At 39.9% G+C, this 23,962-nt stretch overlaps 1 protein-coding gene across 1 annotated transcript in view; it reads left to right on the forward strand.

Annotated features, from left to right (window-relative positions):
• ATP13A4 (ATPase 13A4) overlaps positions 1-23,962 on the forward strand; it is a 196,563-nt gene that overhangs the window by 64,388 nt on the left and 108,213 nt on the right. The window contains exons 6-11 of the mRNA XM_053221900.1: positions 11,238-11,384; positions 15,658-15,728; positions 15,820-15,900; positions 17,393-17,462; positions 18,955-19,089; positions 23,493-23,562. Coding sequence (XP_053077875.1) covers positions 11,238-11,384; positions 15,658-15,728; positions 15,820-15,900; positions 17,393-17,462; positions 18,955-19,089; positions 23,493-23,562 — 574 coding nt within the window. The remainder of the gene's footprint in view (positions 1-11,237; positions 11,385-15,657; positions 15,729-15,819; positions 15,901-17,392; positions 17,463-18,954; positions 19,090-23,492; positions 23,563-23,962) is intronic.

Raw genomic sequence — 23,962 nt, forward strand, 5'->3', positions numbered from 1 at the left:
ACAAATACGAATGGGAGGAAATGAGCAAGAAAATGGCAAGGGAAGGGAGGAAAATGAAAGAAACGGAGAGTACGGTTGGTAAAAGGAAAATGAAGGAGGAGAAAAGAGAAAGAAAGATCTAGTAAGAATGTTAGAAATAAAAATAAGTGTCAGGCCGTCTGGGTGGCTCAGTCAGTTGAGCATCTAACTCTTGATTTTGGCTCAGGTCATGATCCCAACGTTATGGGCTCGATCATGACCTGAGACAAAATCAAGGGTCAGATGCTTAACCTACTAAGCCACCAGGCACCCCTCTCTCTCTTTAAAATAAAATTAAAGGAGTGCCTGGGTGGCTCAGTCGGTTGAGTGTCCAACTTGGCTCAGGTCATGATCTCACAGTTCGTGGGTTTGAGCCCCACGTGGGGCTCTGGGCTGACAGCTCAGAGCCTGGAGCCTACTTCGGATTCTGTGTCTCCCTCTCTCTCTGCCCCTCCCCCGCTCATGTTCTGTCTCTCTCTGCCTCTCAAAAATAAAGAAACGTAATAAAAAAATTTTTTTAATAAAATAAAATTAAAAATTAAAAAAAAAAATCAAGTGTCAACCAGCAGGTAATGATGCAGTTTGGGATTTGGAGTCAAGGCGTTTGACCTCTAGTCCTAGCACCTTGGATGTGTTACACTTCAGATGTGTTACCTAACCTTTCAGGACCTCAATTTCTCCACTTGTGAAATAGGCTTAGTGAAAGTACTTGTTCTTTCCTGAGTTGGTGTGAGGAGGAAGTGAGATTATGTATGTAAAAGCCCTTTGCAAACTATAAAATACATGATCAGACCATTTTGATTATGTGTGTGTATTATTGCTGAAGCAGCTCCGAGATCTTGCTGTACAGAAGAGCATGCTACAGGCAGGTGCCACATGTAAGCTGCCCTGCTTCTCTGGATGCTGTGTCCTCCCCTTATTAGCAAGGAGCATTCCTTTCCAGGACAGGAAACTTGGGGAACAGGTCCAGTGCCTGGGAATCCTCAATATTCATCCATGCTCAATAACGTCACCTTTCCTGGTTGCATGTGATCCACTTCATAACTGGATATATATTGGAAAAATTTTACAAAGCTCTGGTGCCTTAGGGAGCTGTGTGCCCTCCCCCTCCTCCTCTTCCTTTGTCTCTTTCAAAGCCTTTTAAACCCCTCCCCCATTCAACTGCCCTCCACAACTAATCAAAGCCGTGGAAACCAGCTTCAATCTTGCCTTTTTCATCTTGATTTCAACTTTAATTTTTAATTACCTCCTCTCATGTGTCATTTTAAATGGATTTGCTGTGCGAGAGACTCTCCAAATAAATGAGGTTCTAAATTAGTCTTTATGTAATTAGACAAGAACTCAATTATATCAAACATTCTTACTATTTGAGCCTTAGATAAAAATGAGCTTTGGGCACCAATAGTTTATAAGTGTGCAGCTAGGTTATTTGCATTAAAATGACACCTTAAACATTTTTACTTGAATTGTATTACTATAGCTGGACCGTAAGAACTTCGCATTAAGGACGACTAAGAAGACTCCTACCTGAAAATGTGTTGTATATTTATTTTCCATGTTATTAAAAAATCAGTACTTGGTATTTATCATCAATCTCACACTGGTAAGATTACAGATCATTATCACAGATACTGATTAGGTAGTCATTTCTTAAAATTAAAAAAAAAAGAGGGGGGACGTGATGTACTGACTGAAAGTCCTTGGCACTCAGTTTATTTCCAGTTCCCCATCTCTCATTAAGCACGTCTAAGGGTGAGATTTTTCCAAAAAGGTAAGAGTAATTGCACTTTTATTTTATAATTTAAAACTGGCATTTTATTCATTATTCATCTACTTCTGAATTTTAACCAATATCTGTAGGGTTACCACATTTCTATGCAAATATCATAATTTACACTCATTGGTGTTTTGAATTCAGATGCTCCTGATGATTTCCATAGTTTTCATCTTTGTTATAATTACAGATGTAGTTTTTTCCTTTGTCACATGTTGTCAAAGACTCATAATGTGCAGAGGAGAAAATGATGATTGGTTACTAGGCTGAGTCAGGGTGTTGTAAATGGGGAGCATTTTCCCTTCAGTTCCCTCTAAAGATGTCAGGGCTAGGGGCTTTAGTTAGAAAACTGAGAAACTCTGCAAATCAGCCATGCAAATGCATCCCACGTCCCACCAGCCTGCCAGGATGCCCATCAGCTCCCAGTGCTTGTGTTCTCATGTTCTGGATCCCTTCCTCATCTCTCCCTCCTCCTGTGTAGCCTCGTCTCTCCAAGCCCATGTGCCTCACATCAACACCATTTTCTAAGGGAGCCAGACACATTTTGTTTATGCTTTTACTCGGAACATTTCTTCTGATATTCTCTATCCTCTTCATTCATTCAATTATTCATTCATTCAGTAAACACTTCCTGAGAACCAATCATGTGCCAGACATTGTTACAGGTACTGGGAATACAGCTATGAGCAAAGCAAGTGGGACTCCACGTTTCTGGTGAGGAGTCAACTCATACATGCATGCACACACACACACACACATGCACTCACACACACATGCACTTTCTATAGAGTATAGAAAGTAGGTGTTCTACCTCTATTTATTAAAATCTACTCATTCCTCAGCCATCTACCACCTTTTCCATCATTGATCTATTCTCTGCCTCAATTCTGGAGGGAATTAATTACCTTTCTTTCATTCTCTTTTAGCTCCATATTTTCACCTCAGGCTGCTATAATGCTTTTTGCAATCTGCCTTGTATTAAAATGCTATTCATTTCACATTTTATAAAACAGCATCTCACTGACAGTTTCATAGAATTCCCATAACAACTCTGGGAAATGGGCATTATCATCTATCTCTATTTTACAGATGAGGGTATAGAGCCCACCTTTGCAGGCTATTAAGCCTAGTAAATCTCCGTCGGACTTTCCCTCTCTCCTTCTCTCCCTCCCTCCCTCCTTCATAAATTTGATGAGCACAGGTTGTATGCCAGCCACAGTGGTAGCTCATGGACAGGGGGTGGGATATAATAATTAGTAAAATCAGAGTTCTTGACCTCATGAAATTCATTAGATCACTACACAAATAAATGCAAACATCCAACTGCTAGAAGTGCTACTTAGGAAAGGTTCATGGTCATAGTAGGATTATAAAATAGGGTTCTGACCAAGTCAAGAAAGCCTGACGTCTTTCTTGAGATCCAAAGGATGATGAGTCAAAAGGTGATGGTGGCTGGTAGGGAGGGACACATGGGAAATGGTCCAGGAAAAAGGAATAGTGTGGACAAAGCACTTGTACCTGTCTTCTGACCCTCTAAACCCAGAATTTTTTCCCACCATGCTGCATTCGTTTCTTTAATAGTTTTTGCTTTTATTAGATTATAGGCTTTTAGAAGGCAGTAACTGTGGCTTACTTTCCATTCCCCACAATATATAGAACATAGTTGCAGCAGGTACTCAATATTTATTTGATTTGATTAAATGAATTGAATTTAACCTGTAATAAATGGTCTCATGATTTCTACCAACATCTTACACAGGTGTGAAAGCGAAAGGTTCATGGTTGAGAAAGTAAGAGAAGATAGTATTATGTTTCTTTCAGGTACACATTCTGCTTCTGAGTCTCATTCCCCCAGCTCCCATTTCAATGGTTTTTCCTTAGACATTTAGCCAGAAAGCCCTGAGATTCTGTGGGCTTTCCTATCAAAAATGATTCTTTTTTTTTTTAATGTTTATTTATTTATTTTGAGAGAAAGAGAGAGAGAGCAGTTGAGGGAGTGGCAGAGAGAGAGAGAGAGACAGAGAATACCAAACAGCTCTTCACTGTGAGCACATGAGATCATGACCTGAGCCAAAACTGAGTCAGACACTTAACTGACTGAGCCACCCTGGTGCCCCTCAGAAATGATTCTGTCATGACAAATAGTTTTTAAGCCATTATCCTTCATAACACAGGGCTTTTTATTTACTTACTTATTTTTTTTAGTGTACTCTTTAATCCTCATCACCTGTTTCACCCATTCCCCTCACACCTCCCCTCTGGTAACCATCAGTTTGTTCTCTATAGTTAAAAGTCTGTTTCTTGGTTTGTCTCTCTCTTTCCGCCTTTGCTTGTGTTTTTTTGTTGTTTGTTTCTTAAATTCCACATGCATGAAATCATATGGTATTGTCTTTCTTTGACTTATTTCACTTAACATTATACTCTCTAGTTCAACCCATGGTTTGCAAGTGGCAAGATTTCATTCTTTTTTATGGCTGAATAATATTCCATTGTGTAATATACCACATCTTCTTTATCCATTCATCAATCAATGGGCACTTGGGCTGCTTCCATAATTTGGCTATTGGAAATAATGCTGCAATAAACTTAGGGATACATATATTCTTTTGAATTCATTTTTTGCATCTTTTTCCACCCAATAGTGGAATTACTGGATCATAGGGTAGTTCTATTTTTAATTTTTTGAAGAATCTCCATACTATTTTCCACAGTGGCTGTACCAGTTTGCATTCCCACCAACAGCATACGAGGGTTCCCCTTCCACCACATCCTCACCAACACCTGTTGTTTCTTGTGTTTTTAATTTTAGCCATTCTGACAGGTATGAGGTGGTATTCCATTGCAGTTTTGATTTGCATTTCCCTGATGATGAGTGATGATGAGCATCTTTTCATGTGTCTATTTTCTATCTGGATGACTTCTTTGAAGAAATGTCTGTTCATGTATTCTGCCCATTTTTATTTTTTATTTTTTAAAAAGATTTTATTATTTTTGGGAGAGCGCAAGTGGGGAAGGGGCAGAGAGAGGGGGACAGAGGATCCAAAGTGGGCTCTGTGCTTACAGGCTGACACCAGTGAGCCTGATGCGGGGCTTGAACTCATGAGCTGCAAGATTATGACCTAAGCGGAAGTCGGGCGCTCAACCAACTGAGCCACCCAGGTGCCCCTATTCTGCCCATTTTTAAATTGGATTATTTGTTTTTTAGGTGTTGAGTCGTACCAGTTCTTTATATATTTTGGCATGTTTTCTTTAATGATTATTTTATTTTTGAGAGAGAGAGAGAGAGAGAGAGAGAGAGAGAGAGAGAGAGGGTGAGTGGGGGAGAGGCAGAGAGAGAGGCAGACACAGAACCTGAAGCAGGCCCCAGGCTTTGAGCTCTTTGCACAGATCCCAATGCAGGGGCTCGAACCCACAAACCACGAGATCCTGACCTGAGCTGAAGTTGGACACTTAACAGACTGAGCCACCCAGGCACCCCTATATATTTTGGATACTAACCCTTTATTGGATATGTCACTTGCAAATATCTTCTCCCATTCAGTAGTTTTGCTGATTATTTCCTTTGCTGTGCAGAAGCTTTTTATTTTGACATAGTCTTAATAGTTTATTTCTGCTTTTATTTCTCTTGCCTCAGGAGACATATCTAGAAAAAATGTTGCTACAGTTGATGTCAGAGAAATTGCTGCCTATGCTCTCTTCTAGGATTTTTATGGTATCAGGTCTCACATTTAGGTCCTCAATCCATTTTGAGTTTATTTTTGTGTATGGTGTAAGAAAGTGGTCCAGTTTCCTTCTTTTGCGAGTTGCTCTCCAGTTTTGCCAGCACCATTTGAGAGACGGTCTTACTCATTGCATGTTCTTTCTTCCTTTGTCGAAGATTAATTGGCCATATAATTGTGGGTTTATTTCTGGGTTTTCTATTCTGTTCCATTCATCTCTGTGTCTATTTTTTGTGCCAGTACCATACTGTTTTGATTACTAACACAGGACCATTTGTATTGTGATTTACAGTTGCATATATGTTGCCTCATTTGGTCTATTCTGATAGAGATCATTTTTTCCCCATTTACAGATAGAAGCATAGAGAAGTTCAGGGAAGAGCTCAGCGTCCCATAGCTGTAAGCAGTGAAAGAAAAACTTCTATTGAGAACAGAGTTGGAGTTGGAACTGGAGATTTTTTTATCTCCTGGTTAGTGAGAAGACTCCACAGAGGCAGTAGTATGAAACAGTTGAAGAGTAGAGTCTGGAGCCTGACTGCCTGGGTCTCATTCCCAGTGTTGCTCTTGACCTACTTTGAGCAATGTATTAGCTCAGGCTGCCATAATAGCACACCACAGACTGGGTGCCTTAAACAACAGAAAGTTATTTTCTCACAGTTCTGGAAGCTGGAAGTTCAAGATCAAGTTGCTGGCAGGGTTAGTATCTGGTGAGATTTTTGTTCCTGGCTTGCACATGGCCAGCTGCCTTCTCTCTGTTCTCACGTGGCAGACAGAGCTGTCTGGTGTCCTCCTCTTGTTATGAGGGCGCCAGCCCTATGGGATTAGGACTTCACTCTTATGACCTCACTTAACCTAGATTACTTCCTAAAAGCCCTATCTCCAAATGCAGTCACATGGCGGCGGGGGGGGGGGGGGGGAGCTAGGGCTTCAACATATGGAATCAGTCCATATTGGGCGAGTTACTTACCCTCTACTCTGCCTCCACTTCCTCTTCCTCATATGTTAAGAGTGGCTAACAATAGTATCTGCCTCATTACCATGAGAAATCAATGAGAAATACATGTAAAGTGCCTTGATGAATCTGTGCCTGGCATGGAGTCATTTCCTGGACATTGGTTACTACACACTTTTTAAAACCAACTTTAACTTTTTGTTACTTTCTGCTACACGCTGCATCTCCAGATATTTCAGATGATGAGCCAGCTAACTCACTACTCCCTCTTCCCTGAGAAAATGATCCTAAAAACAAAGCACTCAGTCTTTCCAAAAATGTATGCTGAATTGTTCAGGATATTGACACAGATATAGACACAGCCTTTGCTGTGTCATATAACTTCCCTGCTTTGTCCACACACCCCCCCCCCACCTCATCCCCTTTTTTGGTGAACATGTTCCAGGAGTACTGAGACAATAATTTTGTGTAAGATTTTTTCCAATGCTTAGAACTTTCTTTCTCTGTTTTATAACTAAATCCTACATTCTAACCAATGTCAACTTTTTCCAGCTAAGCCACTTTGGGAATATGAGGTCAAGGTGTCAAGAGTATCAGTGGGTCTGGCCAACAGGGGGAAAAGGAAAGAAAAAAGGACCACTTAAATATAAAAAGAACAGTATTTTGCCCAAGTCATGGGTCTGCAAAGGCAGCATGGTGTTTTAGAAATAACTTGAGAAATGTTATTATTGCTTTATCTATCTATAATCCTCTAAGCACTTCACCTTAGTGAGAGAGTTCATGCTCTTTAGCGTTGCAATGTATCCATCTCCAAGTGAAAAGTACTGGAGTGCTGGTGTCTTTTTGGAACTTTGCAATGGGTTACTTAAGAAGAAATTCTTAAGGCAATCTCAGGAGTACATTTTGGGTAGCAAACTCCTGCACAAGGAGGTAAGTCACAGCGTTGGTGTGAACTTAAAGTGACTATTACACTACTTTAAAATTCCAACAGGTAAGATGCTTATAACAAAAGGTTGTAAGAAGATAAGCAAGGCCACTCACTTGGTGCAACTAGAAAAGTTAGCCTGGCATTTCAAAGTTCAGAAAGGGCAAGGCCACAGGAAATCAAAAATGCCCGGTTTTCCTCCCTGTACCTTTCTTTCCAGGGCAAACTGAGGTCATCTGTTACATTCAGTTCTTTGAAATGCGCTCTTGAATTATTTTAAATTCTGCTCTTAGAATTCAGCTGATTAATTCTCTTTTGATAAAGAGAAGGTAAAGCCCCCACAATGAGACTTGAGGTGTTAAAAGTCTAGATTGGCGAGGCAAATAGTTTGGATTATTTGCATTACAAAGCAGTTATTTAAAGTGGTTGGCTCCTCAGGTGCAGTTAAGTCTCTTAAGGATCTTTACCTACTTGAGAGAGCTGGGAAACAGGGGTAAAGAGGAAATAGCCATTTCCAGGCAAAAATGTTTCTTTTTTATTTTTTTTAAATTTTTTTTTCAACGTTTATTTTATTTTTTGGGGGACAGAGAGAGACAGATCATGAACGGGGGATGGGCAGAGAGAGAGGGAGACACAGAATCGGAAACAGGCTCCAGGCTCCGAGCCATCAGCCCAGAGCCCGACGCGGGGCTCCAACTCACGGACCGCGAGATCGTGACCTGGCTGAAGTCGGACACTTAACCGACTGCGCCACCCAGGCGCCCCAAAAATGTTTCTTTTTTAGAAGGAAAAATAAATTGGAAGACTCTCAGAGACTCTCAACAATTCCTCCAAGGGAAAATTAAGTTCCTATTTACAGAAAGAGCTCAGAAGCAACATGCTGCAGAAAATGAGGCCCAGAGCCATAGGCCAAGGAGCATTTGTTACACTCAGCTACTGGCCAGCCCTTGGACCAGATGCATTATGTATTATTGCATTTAATCCTCCAAGCATCCATGAAATGTGGTATTCTCATCCCCACTGGCCAGATGCAGAAAAATTCGGCTCAGAGATTTGCCATAATTTTCAAGATGGTTCACAACTGAGGCTCAGGAAGGAGCCTGTGTTCTTTTGTTTCTGGGTAACACCAAACTGAAAACTAGGGGACGTGGATGATGTTGACTGGAGTGACCACCTCACCCTGACACACTTTTCCCTCCATTTCTTTGCCTTTTTTTTTTCTTAAAAAGTTGGGTAGATTTCTTAAAAAATATGAATGATTTTACAGTCTTTAACATAGTAATAAGCAAGAGAAAAGTCAATATTATTGCCTTACTGTAAGAAAAATGGTGGTCTCACTAAAGTATCCTTCCTTAACCTATTGAACTGTACTTTGCATTATATAGAATTGTGGGTTATAGGGCTTGGGGGTAAGAAATAAACTTAAAGGCACAGATACCTAAACACCTTTGATTTAATTATGGTACAGGCTATATAATAAGATGGAGGCCTGTAGATGAATTTTGGTCTCATGCTTTACCAGTCTAAGGCATACAGTTTGCGCATTGGATCACCACGGGCCTCAAAGAGCTTGGGAGTTCTAGTGTTCCACTTTGCCGTTCCCTTTTTAGGCATTATAGTCTAGAGGTCTGTTGTCACACAGGGCCAAAGAGTGACAGCTTGGTTTTAGGAATCGGATTCTCTGCTGCCAAGAGAGCAGAGATTGTGAGAAACTGGATGCTATTTGTTATATGGTATAGAATTCAAGGTAATTTTCATACATAAGCCACAGAAACCATGGACAACTTGTGGAAACAAAGAGGAAGGAGCCAAGATTTAGAGTGGGAAGACCTGGCTTCAGGTCCCGCTTCTTGCCTTGCTACTCATACCAGACTGGCCTCGTCTGAGCCTCGCTGATAGAGTGCCTGGAACATAAGTGTTAAATAAATGTTAACTATTTTCATTATTAACTGATATTCAGAGGAAACTCACTCATAACAACATCATAAGTGGTCAAAGGTGTAGCCGTATAATGGTGAACTATGTCAATGTCAAGGTGTGTCCTATGGAGTTGTTGCCTATCTCACAATACCTAGAACATGCCCAAGTTCAGTGGCTCAGTCGTTAGAAATTGAGTCATTTTTGGGCTCTGAAGGTAACTCTATGCAAATCTGGTTTAATTTGACTTTTTTTTTAAAATGAGGGTAATAGTCAAGTTTACTGATTTTTAGAATTAAGTTCAAATTTCTATTGTTTTTTCCCCTCCTTTTCTTCTCCTCTCCCCTCCCTTCTTCTTTCCTTTCCTTCTCTTCCCTTATCTTACCCCCCTTTATTCCCCACGTCCTTTGCCTTGCTTTCCCCTCTTGCTCCCCCACCCTACCTCTCTGTTTTCCTCTGTCTCAGTCTCTGTCTGTCTCTCAGAAGCTGTGTTAGATCTGGCTGAGCACAGATACCCATCAAGCACAGTCCCTGCCCACAGTCCAAGAGGAGTGATAAGGTGGGCAGGTAAAGAGGAATGCAATGAGGTAGAATGTGGTAAGAATTTCAAGTGACCTTATAGTTTAGGGGAAATATCACCAAGAGAAATTAGAACAGTTCTCATGATGTGAATTTTGAGCTGGGTCCTACAGGATGCTTTGGATCTAGCCTCGTGAAAGCTTAAAGAGAGTAGAGGAGGAAGTGTTTTCCAGGCTAAGGAAGCTGAAGGAGCAAAGGCATGGAGGAGGGCTTCTCTGGAGGAGAATCAATGTAAGAGATTAGCTCCAAACAACAATATATCTTCTCCTTTCTGTCCTTTTGCAATGTCAGCTGGGATACTCTTCTTGGCAAATGTGGGTGTGGTGGAGACAATTCCCAGCTCTGACCTATATTCTTTAGGCATTAAATTGTTTCCCAGTCTTGACTTCCCTTACTGTCGTTCCTCGCTCCTGAGGTGTACCAGGTGTCCTAGTGGCTTTTATGCATAGCATTTACCCATTCAGATAATAACCACAGTTATTATCACATCAGTCTCTAAGGGACCATTGTGGTACCTGTTACTTAACCCAGTGCTGCTCACTCTAGTTTTATTCTCTGATGAAATCAGCAGTGAATGTGAAGGAAGTGGCTTCAGTTAGGGTCATGCAGGAAGGTGCCGCCTTGAACCCACCTGTGCTAACCTTTTGACACTTACCCCTGGGCACCTTCAATCCACACATTCAGGCATGTAAAAACATCCATTCACTCTCATTGGGCAGGTCACAGTTCACCAAATGGATGGGGATATATGAGACAATAATACGTGGTTCCTACCTTTCAGATGGCCTAGACAAACAAGGAGAATACATGGCAGAAAGTGATTAGGAGCACAAGAGAGGGGCAGCTAGGATCTTTTGGAGTGAGTATAGTGGTAGACCCTCCTTCCCCCAGGCAAGACAGTATTACAGGGGCTTTCCTGGAAGAGGTAGAATTGAAGTTAAGCCTAGAAACCCTGAGATGGTTTAATTGACCTGGTGTCCTCAACCTCAGGGACCTACAGACCCTTTTGAGTGCTTGTTTGTTTGTAAAGTTTTGCATCTGACTGTGGCCTCATGGATTTGAAGGTTATAGCAAGAAATTGGCTCTTTGCTAAGAATTTACCTCCCTCCTCTTGAGTTTTGTTATATATGCCTTTGCCTCATATTGACACCCAGATTCCTCAATAAATGACCATAGGTTTTTTTTTTCCTTCAAGGCTTTATATTTACCAGCTTTCATGGGCATGCAACTTTGTGTAGAATGTTTATTAAGTCCATAAACTTACAGGATTATATGAAAATGATGTTTCTCAGGTTGAATTTTAGCTTGATGACTTCTCTCAACTTCATGGGGTTTTGGTGTCTATTTCCTCAGGATGAATTCCACACTTACTCATGGAAAAAGGTAATGTGGATCTACTTGTCATCATTAAACAGCACGTTTGATGTCACTCCTGACCACCCTCTCATTACAGATGAGGAGGACATCATAAATAGAGCCATCAGAAAGCCAGACCTAAAGGTTAGTACATTTATGCTAACTGCTAATGCTAAAGAAATTTAATTCTCTCCCCAAAATTTAAGGTTAAGTTCAGATCCTCCACCACACCAATCCTCGACAGTGTACATAGAACATTATAAAGAACATGTACTTTGGAGCTGGACAGAACTGAGTTCAAATCTCAGCTTCATCCTTCTAAACTGTAGAGCCTTGGATCCGTTACTAAACTCTGCCAAGTTTCTGTTTCCTCATGTATAAAATGATGATGATAATGCCTACCTCTAATATCCACTGATGGCATTCAATGAATTAAGGAACACAAAAATCTTTATGGTGCGAGATACGTAGTAGTAGATACTCAGTACCTGTTAGCTCTGAGTAGAATCAAGCCCTCTGTATGATTATCTATGAAATGGGATGATGACCCAGAAACATCCCAGGGACTTCCTTATGTCTGCAAAATGAACTTATTTTGAGTTCTGTCATTCAAATGTGTTTGGGTTACTCCCTCTTCTCCATTTGAAATTAGTACTACTTGGATTATGGCTGGTTAACATTCATATTAGAAATGTATTTTATAAGACAGGCTGTTTTTCTCTTAAGTTCATGTGTGTTGGACAGCTGTTTAACTTAGTTTTATGAGCGCAAGGTCAGTTTTTTAAAATAATAAAACTTGATTGCTGAGCAGTTTCTCTATTGTCAATTGTTATCACCCACGTGTCTTAATTGCCCAAACAAACAAAAACAAAAGAGGTCAAACACCTCCAACCAGCAGATTGCATAATCTGTCAGGGGGTTATTCACCTGCAAAAGTAGGCATCCCAAATCAACCTTAGGGACCTGCCCTCAGGTTATTATTGACCTTCAGCTTCTTTAATAAGTGGGCAAAAAGATGAAGAAATGCTCAAATAAACATAAAGAAGGAAACCTGTGGCACCAGGGTGGTATCTTCATTTACCAGCATGTGGCTTAGGGGGTTTGGCTAATTACTGTCTCTCTGAGCCTTGAGCTTCTTATTTATAAAATGAGAGCAATAACCCCTTCTGTGCCTGTTCCTCAGGCCATTGTACACCTAAGATGAGAAGATGGACATTAGGGTGATTTGTGGACTGTCATGTGCTACTTTCATAAAGGACTGAAACTCTAATGAAAACAGAGGAGAAGCCACAGTCTTCAGCCATGACGATACTGACGGCGAGAGCTGTAAGGGCAACAATACCAACATGATAACCATTCAAACCATTCAGGGAGAGTTTGGAGATCTGCTCGGTCAGGTTTATAAAAGCCAGCTAAGAGGAGACTTAACTATTATCCTGGGATTGTGTGCAAAAGTAAAACCCAGTGCTTAACCTGTTAAACAGGACTCTCACAATGTGTTCCAACAAGAAATGAGGAACAGGAAGCCTGGGAAGGGGCAGGCTTCCTGGTTCCAAGTAGAAAGCTGAAAATCACCCTACCACACACTCCTGATGTCTTAATTTCAGTTTCCTGCTCTGAAGTTCTAGGAAGTGGGCAAATAAACTCCACCCCATGCAAATAGTGTGCTTAATATCCTCTTACCTGGTGTCCAGAGCCTGTGAAGGTGAGGAGGGAAGCAGAGAAACTCCAGGCACAGATGATTCCTGCTAGGAGAATTTTAAAGATAATTCAAAAGGTCTCTGATGGGGTCATTCTTCTCACTCTGTGAGGGATGGCCTCAATAAATTATCAGGAGGAGCACCTGGGTGGCTCAGTTGGTTAAGCCTTTGACTCTTGGTTTCAGCTGAGGTCATGATCTCACAGTTCCCGAGTTGGAGTCCTGCATCCAGCTCTGCACCGACAGCGTAAAGCCTGTTTTCGATTCTCTCTCTCCCCCTGTCTCTTTCCCTTCCTCACTCGTGCTCTCTCTCTCTCTTGAAATAAATAAATACACAATTTTTTTTTAAAACAGAAGAAATTAACAGGAGATAATGGAATCTTCTATTTTCTGACCTGAGATAAAACTTAGTAGGAACCTCTTTATTCCTCATTATTACTGCCTTCATCTGCTGATGTTTTGTGTTTGTTATGTTTTATAAGCTTCTCAATCTCAGTCTGTGCCTTCACATCCTCTGGATTTAGGTTCTCTAATTGAGCAGGGGCCTCATATCCTCCCACAGTTTGTCCTTTAAAAATGTTCTAACCCAGATTTGTGAACCCACAAAAGGAACAAAGGAGGCAGCCTCACTTAATTCAACTTGAATCCTGGCAGCTATGGGATTTTTCATACCTTCTTCTGAGACTAGCTTGAATATCATATCCTTTGAGAGACTGGACTCTGGAACCAGTTGGGTTTGAGTTCAAATTCAATCCCTACTTAATAGGTGCGATCTTGGGCAAAAGACTTAAAGTGAACTTCAGGGATGAAGTGACAGTGAGAATAATATCTGTCTACCAGAGATTGATGAAAAAGACTAAAGATGATGTGTGAAAAGCCCACGTACCCAACAAGCTGTGATTACAGTCCAGCTCTGCAGAATTGCAGGGACTGAACAAGACAGGCAGGTGTGAGACAGGAAACGTGAGGTTGCAAGGTGGACCATGGCAACCAATCTCCTTCAGACACTCTTTCCTCTCTCCAACTTGCAGCTTGTGAAGGAAGAATCACTCCCAGTGGCAGTGCACTCCAATTTTATACTGAAAATCCATTGGAAAATAGGATTTATTTTTTTAAAGTTACTTTGCAACCGATCTCATTGAAACAAATCGATTCTATAAAATAAAATATACAGCATTTAATGCTCTCACTGGGTAACTATGAATGTGTGTGTGTGTGTGCATGCACGCGTGTGTGTGCACATTCGTGTGCATGCACATATATTTATCGAATAGGATTCAGATTGATTTGGTGTACCCCGGGTCTTGGAGCTTAGGGATTTCACCTCTATTTCTAGATGTTCATGTGGTTGTAAAAGCATTCATTCACTTCTTTACCAAAAAACATGTATTGAACACTTTTTAGGTTTCAGCTGTATACTCTTCTCAGTTCTAGAATTTATCTAACGATTATACTGACTGTACTATTCAGCGGTATAGAACAAACCCAGAAGAGTGCAGTGGAAATTAGAGATAATCTGCTCAATTGCCTCAGTTTATTCATGGGGAAACTATGGTGCAGAGAAATTTACTTGAATTTCTCAAGAACACAATTCTCAGAGTAGCTATAAAAGGAAAACACTGTTTCTCAACTTTGTCAGCACATTAGAACTGAGGAAATTTAAACATATTTATGCCTAGGTTGCACCCCAGACAAGTGAAATCAGAATGTTTGAGGGTGAGACCCTGGCATTAGTATTTTAAAGCTTCCAGTTAATTCCAATGGGCAAAAGGAGGTTATACCTATTGCCCCATAACAGCATGGCACTATATCTCTTTGTGCTCAGTTAGGTCGCCAGTTAATGGAAATTCAGATTCACATATACAGTTGCTTAAAGAAATCAGAAACAAGAAGGCATAATTGCCATAAGCGTTAACCTTACCTTTCCTTTTCACTGCTGACATCGGACGCTCACGTCCTGGAGAACATTTTCTTGCAAAAACCTCCTCACTCTCTTCTAGAACCTGCTGCCAGCCTAATTTTGTTTCAGTCTCTTCTATAGTTTTCTTTGAAAGTCCGTTGCCCACAAGACAAAGTCCTAGATACTTCACCCTAGCATTTAAAACTGTACACTCTGATCTTTATTTATCTTTCCAGCCTCATTCTCCAGTCTGCAGTCAAGTAGACCCACTCATTTGCCCCTCCTCACAACCGACTTGTGCAGAATCTCTTCGACATGCCCTCTTTCCTTCTTATCTGGGCAGAAGTCTTTCAGCCCTTCAAGGCTGCAGCTCGGATGCCATCACTTCCATGATGCCTTCAGCCATCTGCCCACTCAACATTTCTACGGCATTTCAATACCATACATCCTACTTGATCATATTTTTATTTCTTTGACATATATATATATTGGACTGTATGGTATAGTTTTCACTTTTGTAACAGATTTTCTTCCTTTGTTAGGTTATCAATAACCTAGTGGAACACAGAGACAGAGTTTTATCATATATACTCATCTGCATAGTAAGCCCACACATGATACACTTCGACTGAATGAAAACTCCTAAGAATGCCACTTGTGTAGCAGGGAAAGTTGCAGTAAGTTAGGAAAGGATAATCTTAAAGAAGTGTATTAGAGCTCTATTTTTGCTTCTTCTGCAGGCACTTCTTTAGCCACCAAACTGCTATGTATTTACTGATCCCTACACGAGAGACTTTCTTAGTACTTTTCTTTTGCAGGTGAGATGTATAAAAGTGCAGAAAATAAGATATGTTTGGAACAACTTAGAAGGACAGTTCCAGAAAATTGGGTAAGTCATTTCAGTAATTTCATCTGAAACAGAGAAACTTATCTCAAAAATATTATTTCTAAATAGGTCTTTCTCATTATTATTATTTCAGTTCTTTGGAAGACTGGCTCAGTTCTGCCAAGATACATCTGAAATTTGGATCAGGTCTAACAAGAGAAGAACAAGAGATTAGGTACCATGCCTACTGTTTTCTACATCAGCTCAAGAGGATGGTTGCCATCAGCCAAATAGAGAGCCTGGCAAATCATTATCTTCGCTGGTCAATATCAGAAAACTTTGTAATGCTCTATTCAGTATTATTAAATTCAATGCATGCACATACCTTCTCTTGCTTCATCAGATCAGCGTTGTGGGGGAGGTAGAATGAACATCCTCATCATTCCAACATAATACATGAGAAATCTGAGGCTCACAGAGGTTCGATGGCCTGAGCAAAGGTCACATGGATGGGAGGTGATAGAAGAGCTGAGTGTCACAGGTTTAGTCCTCTTTCTACTCTACACAGAGCTTCTCAAGGTTATAATAATGGGGTTGAACCAGTTTTGGTTGTAATCAGGAAATATATTTTATGCCAAGATCACATAGTTGAATAATAATTGCAGAGCAGCAGAAACTGTTGTGCAAGAACTGCAGCTCCATGATTCCAAAGCAGTTCCAGGGCAGAGGAACCAGGCTGAGGAAGAGCCCAGTGTTGAATAAGTCTATCAGTAATTCACTGTGTGGTTTTGAGCAAGGAACTTCTCCTCTCTGGGCTTTGGTTCCCTAGTTGTTAAAAAGGGGAGGAGGACTTTGGAAAGACCTTGCTGGTCCTAAGTTTCTGTGATACTCATATTCCCCTGCACCCCCATTTTCCAGTACTTTGAAGGGACCCAGAGCCTTTCAGCATCCGCATCACCTAGAAGCTTGTTAGAAATGCAGAATTTTAGACCACACATCATCCCTCTGAATCAGAATCTTCACATTACCAAGATCAGGAAGTCATGTGTATGAATGCTAAATCTCAGGAGACACTGCTCTAATACATTTGGCCAAGCTACTTGATCTGAATATCTACATAGGAGGCACAGAGAGCGTGGTCAGTGTTCCCAACAGCAAAATAGCTCATAAAGGGTCATTGCTCTGCATAATCTAAGAAATATACCTCTAGGTTTTCAGTTAAAGGGTGTATAACTTTGTGTATAGAGCTGTCTTTGAGATCCCGACATCTTTTTGCTCACATTAAAATAAATTCTGCAGCTTCCCAGAACTAAACAGGAGTAGGAAGCTAGGTCCAGTACTTCTTACTAGTAAAACTATTTTCTTGCAATGATCTCTCCATCCCACATCCACAGAGCCACAGTTGGGGACAGAGTTGAGAGAGTGCCAATCTGGAAACTTACTTGAATTAGGCAACCACTAATATTAAATACCCAAATTGCCATCAGGGAAATATTTAGACCTCAGGAAGAATCTAATTTAGTAGATGCAATATGATCATGTTTATTGTTTTTGTCCTTGGGAACCCTCCCCCCCCACTCAGTTATTTTGAGAAGGATGGAGATATTATGTAACAAGGGAGGCTTACCTTGACTGGGAGAAAGTGAATAGGCCTTTTTTCGAATGAGTGAAAAATGAGCTTCATTTTTATTAGTTGTAACTGACTGATCTATGATCTCTCCCTATAGGAGGTTAATATGTGGGCCTAATACTATTGATGTTGAAATCACACCAATTTGGAAACTACTCATCAAAGAGGTAAGCAGGACTTACTCTTGGCGCTAAGTAGGGGATAAAGGAGTTCTAGTCAAACAATCAAGAATGCTACTTGTTAATAAGTAACTGTAATTTGTGATATTTTAAAACAGTACAAAGGATAGATTCTTCATATCTCTGTTCTACTGTTTTTCTTGGAGACCATCTTTTGCACATGTTGCCTGGCACAGTATAACGACACTCAGGTGTCTACTTATCCTTTAATAACTGGGTGAACCTCTTCTCTTTCTTTCTTTCCTTGTTAATCCAATGTTTCTTAGCCTTTCCCAACTTTGTGAAACTAAAATAATAATTAAAAATTTAAAAACTCAAGACATTTCTTATGGGCAACATAATTTCCTCAGCATTAGCCTTATTAGTTCTCTAGATCTCAATGTTTGTGTGGGAGGGAAAAAAAGGACTTGACCATCATTTATTAAGTTGAATTTTTCCTCTTTGAGTCTACCATTGAGCTTATTTTTCATTTTGCAGTGATTATTATGAAACTATAACCATACAGCTGTACCCTGGGTCTTTTTCTGAACTTTACTTCTACTCCTACTTGTTTTTGAAAAAACTTACTAAACCCAAGGTATTTTCTCAATATTTCTAGTAAGAAAGGAAGCAAAAGAAACTGATAGGAAATGTTTCTGTGTGCTCCTTCCCCAACCAGAGGCAAAGATTACTGTTCCCATCTTAGACAGATGGAAATCAACTGGAGAGCATTTGAATAAGGGTACAAAATGTCTCAAACCAAAGCAGGCTAACAACTGTGGAGTTAGCCTCTCCCTTCTTCCACAGTGTCCTAGATGTTCAAGGACAGTTTCCCAGTTTCAGCTTGGCTCTCTACTTATGAGCAAATGTAGTCTTCAACTTATCCATAAATCTAAAGTCCTTTGATGGCTTAGAAGATGGCAGATGGTGTGTCCTACGGAAGAACAACAGACTCGAGAGCATTTTAACTCCATAAACCTGAACTAAAACTTCACCCTTCTGAAGGCCAGTACATGTGAACTAAACCTCATAGTATCCACACCCTACACCCTTGTGATGGTCATCATGAGGACCCACGAGACACTACTTTGTGAATGATAAGGTACAGCAGTGATTAAAAGTAAGTGCTCCAGGGTCAGCCCCCCAGGTTCAAGGCCTACTCTGTGATTTGTTGCAGCTGTGTGACCTTCAGCAAGTTTCTCAAGCATCTCATGTCTCAGATCTCGAGATCTGAGGCTCAGCTTCTCCATCTTTGCAATGGAGATAAGTAATAGCTTCTGGGTAATAAGGTAATTATGGAAATTAAATGAGAAAATTCAAGTAAAGTTGCTAAGCACAGTGTCTGGCACGTGACAATTGCTGACTAAATACAGTAAGAATGAGAATATTGTATGGGGTGATTGGTGTCACAGAGATGCTTTTGAAAGCAAACAAGTCAATGAATAGCTCAGTGCGAAGACTAAATATCCCCATTGCCTTCCTGTTTTTGGTCTGCCAACAGGTTTTAAATCCATTTTACATATTTCAACTCTTCAGTGTCTGTTTGTGGTTTAGTGAAGACTATAAGGAATATGCTTTTGCCATCATAATCATGTCCATCATGTCCATAGCATTGACGGTATATGACCTCAGAGAGGTGAGTTTTTCCCCCATCAATCTTGTGGCCACAGAAAGGGAACAGTAGGACCTTTATTGAAATACTGTTAGAAAGAAGAATCAGGAAATAGCCATTGCCCACCCCACAATAAATGAGACCAAGTTTGTAAATATCTAGCACAAATATTGATACTCAATAACATTAGTCCTTTTCCTTCTATTACATCCTGATTCCTAACCTTCCAAGTTATTTTTCCTCCTCTCTTTAGTTTATTCAGGCTGATCAGCCAGAGGAATTTACAAATATCTATGAATTGTGCATAAGTGAAAAAATATGTACAGAGAATACTGTCGAATCTTGAAGATGATGGGAGAGGGTGCAAGGTGGAAGGGTCTGTTTCATAATGACTCTTTGCCTTTTCTAGTTGGTCAGTACTTATTTGTCAAAGCCTGAGTCCGACACTAGGCTTTCCTTATACCCATGCCAGGGGATCTAGGTGCCTTTGGGAAAAAGTCCTGTAGAACAGATTGGTTGATGACACTCTAAATCCATGAATTCCATCCTTATCTGGGCAAGCTTTCTGTAGGTCCTTGGTCAATGCACTGTCCCATTCTCAAAATTAAGAATTCACACCAAATATTTCTCCATGAGAGAGATCTCCTGTTCATCTCATAGTCCACTTCTCTAATTCAGCAGATAATCTCACCACTTGTTCCACAAGGAAGATAGAAGCCAGAAGACAGGAATTTGCTCAACTCCCCACTCTCCAACTGTCAAAGGACTCTGTTTCTGCCTCCCACCCACCCTGCTCTCCCATTATGGAGGAGAAAGGACCCCTGCCTGGGCTTGCCAAAGCATCCTCTCTGACCTGCTCAGGGTGCTTCTGTGGTCCTTCAATGACCTCCTCACTCCCTCCCCCAAGGGCCTTTCTGTTAGCATTTAAATGTGCTCAAGTAAGGAAGCAACCCATTTCTTTTGACCCCGCTTCCACCTGTAGCTACCACTCTATCTCTCTTCTCCCTTTTACAGCAAAACTTCTTTATGAGTGCTTTTGTCACTTATTGATCTCCTGGTCTCTTCTCACTATACTGACCTGATTTCCTCTCTTGTGACTCCATTAGAGAACCCTTGTTAAGATCACTATAATCTTAAGGCCATAGGTGGTTATAAAATTTTTTTAAAAAATTCCTTTTTTAGGGGCACCTGGGGTGACTCAGTCAGTTGGGCATCTGACTCTTGATTTCGGCTCAGTTCATGATCTCACGGTTCGTGGGATTGAGCCCGGTGTTGGGCTCTGAGCTGGTCCTGGAGCCTGCCTGGGATTCTCTCTCTCCCTCTCTCTCGGCCCTTCCCTTGCTCACGTGCGCGTTCTCTCACTTTCAAAATAAATACATAACTTTTTAAAATAAAAATTAAAAACTTCCTTTTTTTAAACTAGTTATTTTTTTCTTAATAGAAAGAGTAATATACGCACATGATTTTTAAAAAGTTCAAATAGAACACAACGGTATAAATAAAAAGTAAATATCCCTCCCAGTTTGGATCTCCCAGTATCCAGGTTCCCTTTCCAAAGGCATTCACTGAGACCAAAAGTTCTATGACCTTGAGCAGCATTAAACACATAGGCACTAATTTGTTTCACACAAATGGAAACACTATGTGCACTGTTGTGCACTCGCTCCCATTTTTCACCTAATATATCTTAAATATCTTTCATGTCTATCCAAATATGTGTTCTCTAGATGCACCATAATTTTGAAACCAGTCTGATGTTGATGGATAGTTAGATTATTTCCAGTCTTTTGCTGTTAAAACAATCGCAATTCTTGCACATGTATCTTTTTACACATCCACATATATGTGTGTTTATAAATATATATAAGTTATATGTATTTATATTACACATGCATATGGATATAACAAGTATACATATGTGTGCTTATATATTGACATAGAGACATAAAATTTAAAAAAAAATTTTTTTTTAATGTTTATTTATTTTTGAGACAGAGAGAGACAGAGCATGAACGGGGGAGGGTCAGAGAGAGAGGGAGACACAGAATCTGAAACAGGCTCCAGGCTCTGAGCTGTCAGCACAGAGCCCGACGCGGGGCTCAAACTCACGGAGTGTGAGATCATGACCTGAGCCGAAGTCGGATGCTTAACCGACTGAGCCACCCAGGCATCCCGAGACATAAAATTTTTATACCTGAAATTACTTAATTATAAACTAGATATATTGTTTTCATAGGCATCCTCAAAAGGCATCTTAAACAAGTAATACTAATTTACACTCCTCCCAACAGTAGAGGAGTGTTGGTTTCCCTTATCTTTGCCAATATAAGTGACAATAGAATTGCATAACTTCAACAGCATGTTTTCTATTACAAGTTGATACTTGCTCATGTCCTAAGCTATTTGCATTTCTTTCACTGTGAACTGTATTCGTGTCCTTCATTAATTTTTATTGGACTGTTGGTCTTTTGTTTGTTGATTTCATGGTCCCCCTCCTACCGTGGACACTTTTTTTTTTCACGCTGCAGCTTTTATTAAACTTCTCAGTTGCATTTGATAGTTAACTGCTCCGTTGCTTCTTTTTGACGGGCTCTTTCCCTTAGACTTCAGAGACAAACACTCTCCATCCTCTCTAGTTGCTCTTTTTCAATCTTTTTTATAGTTCATCCTCCTCTAGTGGCCTTTTGTGGGGGAGGCAGTGTCTCAAAAGCAAAACAATGTGCAAACTATACAATGTATACTCTACTGCATATACAATGTATGTTCTATCTTTCTCTTCCCCTCCACTTGTGCAACCACATTTATTTCTTGTGTTTTCTTCAGAAGAAATTTTTAGACAAGTCAAGCAAATGCAAATATATGAACCTTGTTTTTCCTTCTTTCTTACGTAAAAGGTAGCATCATTATGTAATCTCCTACCTTGCTTTATTATTATTCATAATAGTATGTCTTCATGGCCTTTTCATGTGTGTATATTGAGAGATTCTTCACTGTTCTGATAGCTGTATATACCAATGAGTTCTAAAATGACTTTCAAATTTGTATATATTTCCAGCCCAAACATTTCTTTTGAGTTTGAGACTCATAGATTCAACAACCGATTTGATTCAAAGTCACTTATTTAGGGAGGTTTTCTATTATTGCTTCTATGGGCTGTATATGCTCCAAAAGCATACCTTTTTTTAAAATTATTGATTGTAATGATACATTTACGTTTGTGACTATTTGATTAAATATATTTCTCCCAGTGGGTTGTAAATTCCTTGCTAGTAAGAACTATATCTTTTTTTTTCTTTTTCTTTTTTTTTTTTTTGAACATTCTATCCCCACCTCTTAGCATAGTCCCTGACACATAGAGTTTGTGTAATAAATGCTGAGTGAATGAAAAAATGAATAAAAGGGTACATTAATAGCAGAACACTGTCTTTCACTATGTGTTACTCTATTAACTGTTCTTATGACATATTAATCAGATTTATAAATGATTTATGCTAGAAGGTTTAGGGGGTGTCATAAATGGCAAAATCAGAAGAAAAAAAATGAATACACTAGATGATTAGGAGTTTTAACCCCTAGAACCAGATATTTCTTTTACACAACAGTTTCTTTCTTTTTTAAAAATGTTTATTCATTTTTGAGAGAGAGAAACAGAGACAGAGAGAGAGACAGAGCATGAGTGGGGGGGGGGGGGGGGCGGGCAGAGAGAAAGGGAGACAGAATCCGAAGCAGGCTCCAGGCTTTGAGCTGTCAGCACAGAGCCCGACGCGGGTATTGAACCCACGATCTTTGAGATCATGACCTGAGCTGAAGTCGGCCACTTAACCGACTGAGCCACCCAGGAACCCCTCTTTTACACAACACTTTCTTTAAAAATGTGAAATCAAATGTAATTTTATTGTATATTTCTTTTTTATCCTCTTATTGATTCACTCTCAACGTCCTGTGTATTTCATCTATGAAAACAATGTATACTATGAGGAATAGTAGGCACCACTAAAACTCCTTATAAAGTTACAGATTAAGAACTCTGATGTGGAATAACTCAAAACTGAGATATTGCTTAGTTCTCAAAGCTATTTAGGTATGAACATTTATCTTGAATGACTCAAGTTCTTGATGTTCTCTGCTGAAAGAACTAAATACAAATTTATGCTCATCAAAAACTACTTTGAGTGAACAGAGCATGCTGGGAAATTTCTTTCTATCAAAGAACACATACTTCTTACTGCTGGTGAACAGCACAGCAAGTTGGATGACTTTTCAGGTAACTAATAGGCTGCTTGGTCTTTCATTTTTAGCCAGTGCATTCAGTTGGGAACAAGTCAGTGCTCTATCTTTAAAGAGACTAGCACTTTACTGAATTAATACCTGGGACTTCTCCTCAAGTAGAAAAGCCTTTTTTCCCATTTTCCTTTCTTCTTTTTCAGCAATCTGTAAAGCTCCACCACCTAGTTGAGTCACATAATAGCATTACAGTCTCCGTATGTGGGAGAAGAGGTAAGTCTCATTATTTTAGATCTGTGTGTTGTTCATAAGGAATCAAAACGGGATTTAAACTTGTATTCTGGGTTTTTGCTACTACTTTCCTCTTCATATGTGTGTGTGTGTGTTTCTGGTGCACTTACTTAAAGGAATGAAGGACTTGAGATGTTTTCACCTTAAAAAGAACTTTACTGAGGTAAAATTGACATACAATAAGCTGAACATATATAAAGTATACAATTTGATAGATTTTGACTTATGTACATCCTTGTAACTATCTATGAAACTATTACCACAATAAAGATAATGACTGTCCATTGCCCCCAAAAGTTCCTTCTGTCTGTAACCTCTCCCTACCCATCCCCATCCTCAAGCAACTGCCTTGCATGTTTAGAATTTTATATAAATGGCATTG

Source organism: Acinonyx jubatus, chromosome C2, assembly GCF_027475565.1.
Source record: "Acinonyx jubatus isolate Ajub_Pintada_27869175 chromosome C2, VMU_Ajub_asm_v1.0, whole genome shotgun sequence".
Taxonomy (NCBI): domain Eukaryota; kingdom Metazoa; phylum Chordata; class Mammalia; order Carnivora; family Felidae; genus Acinonyx; species Acinonyx jubatus.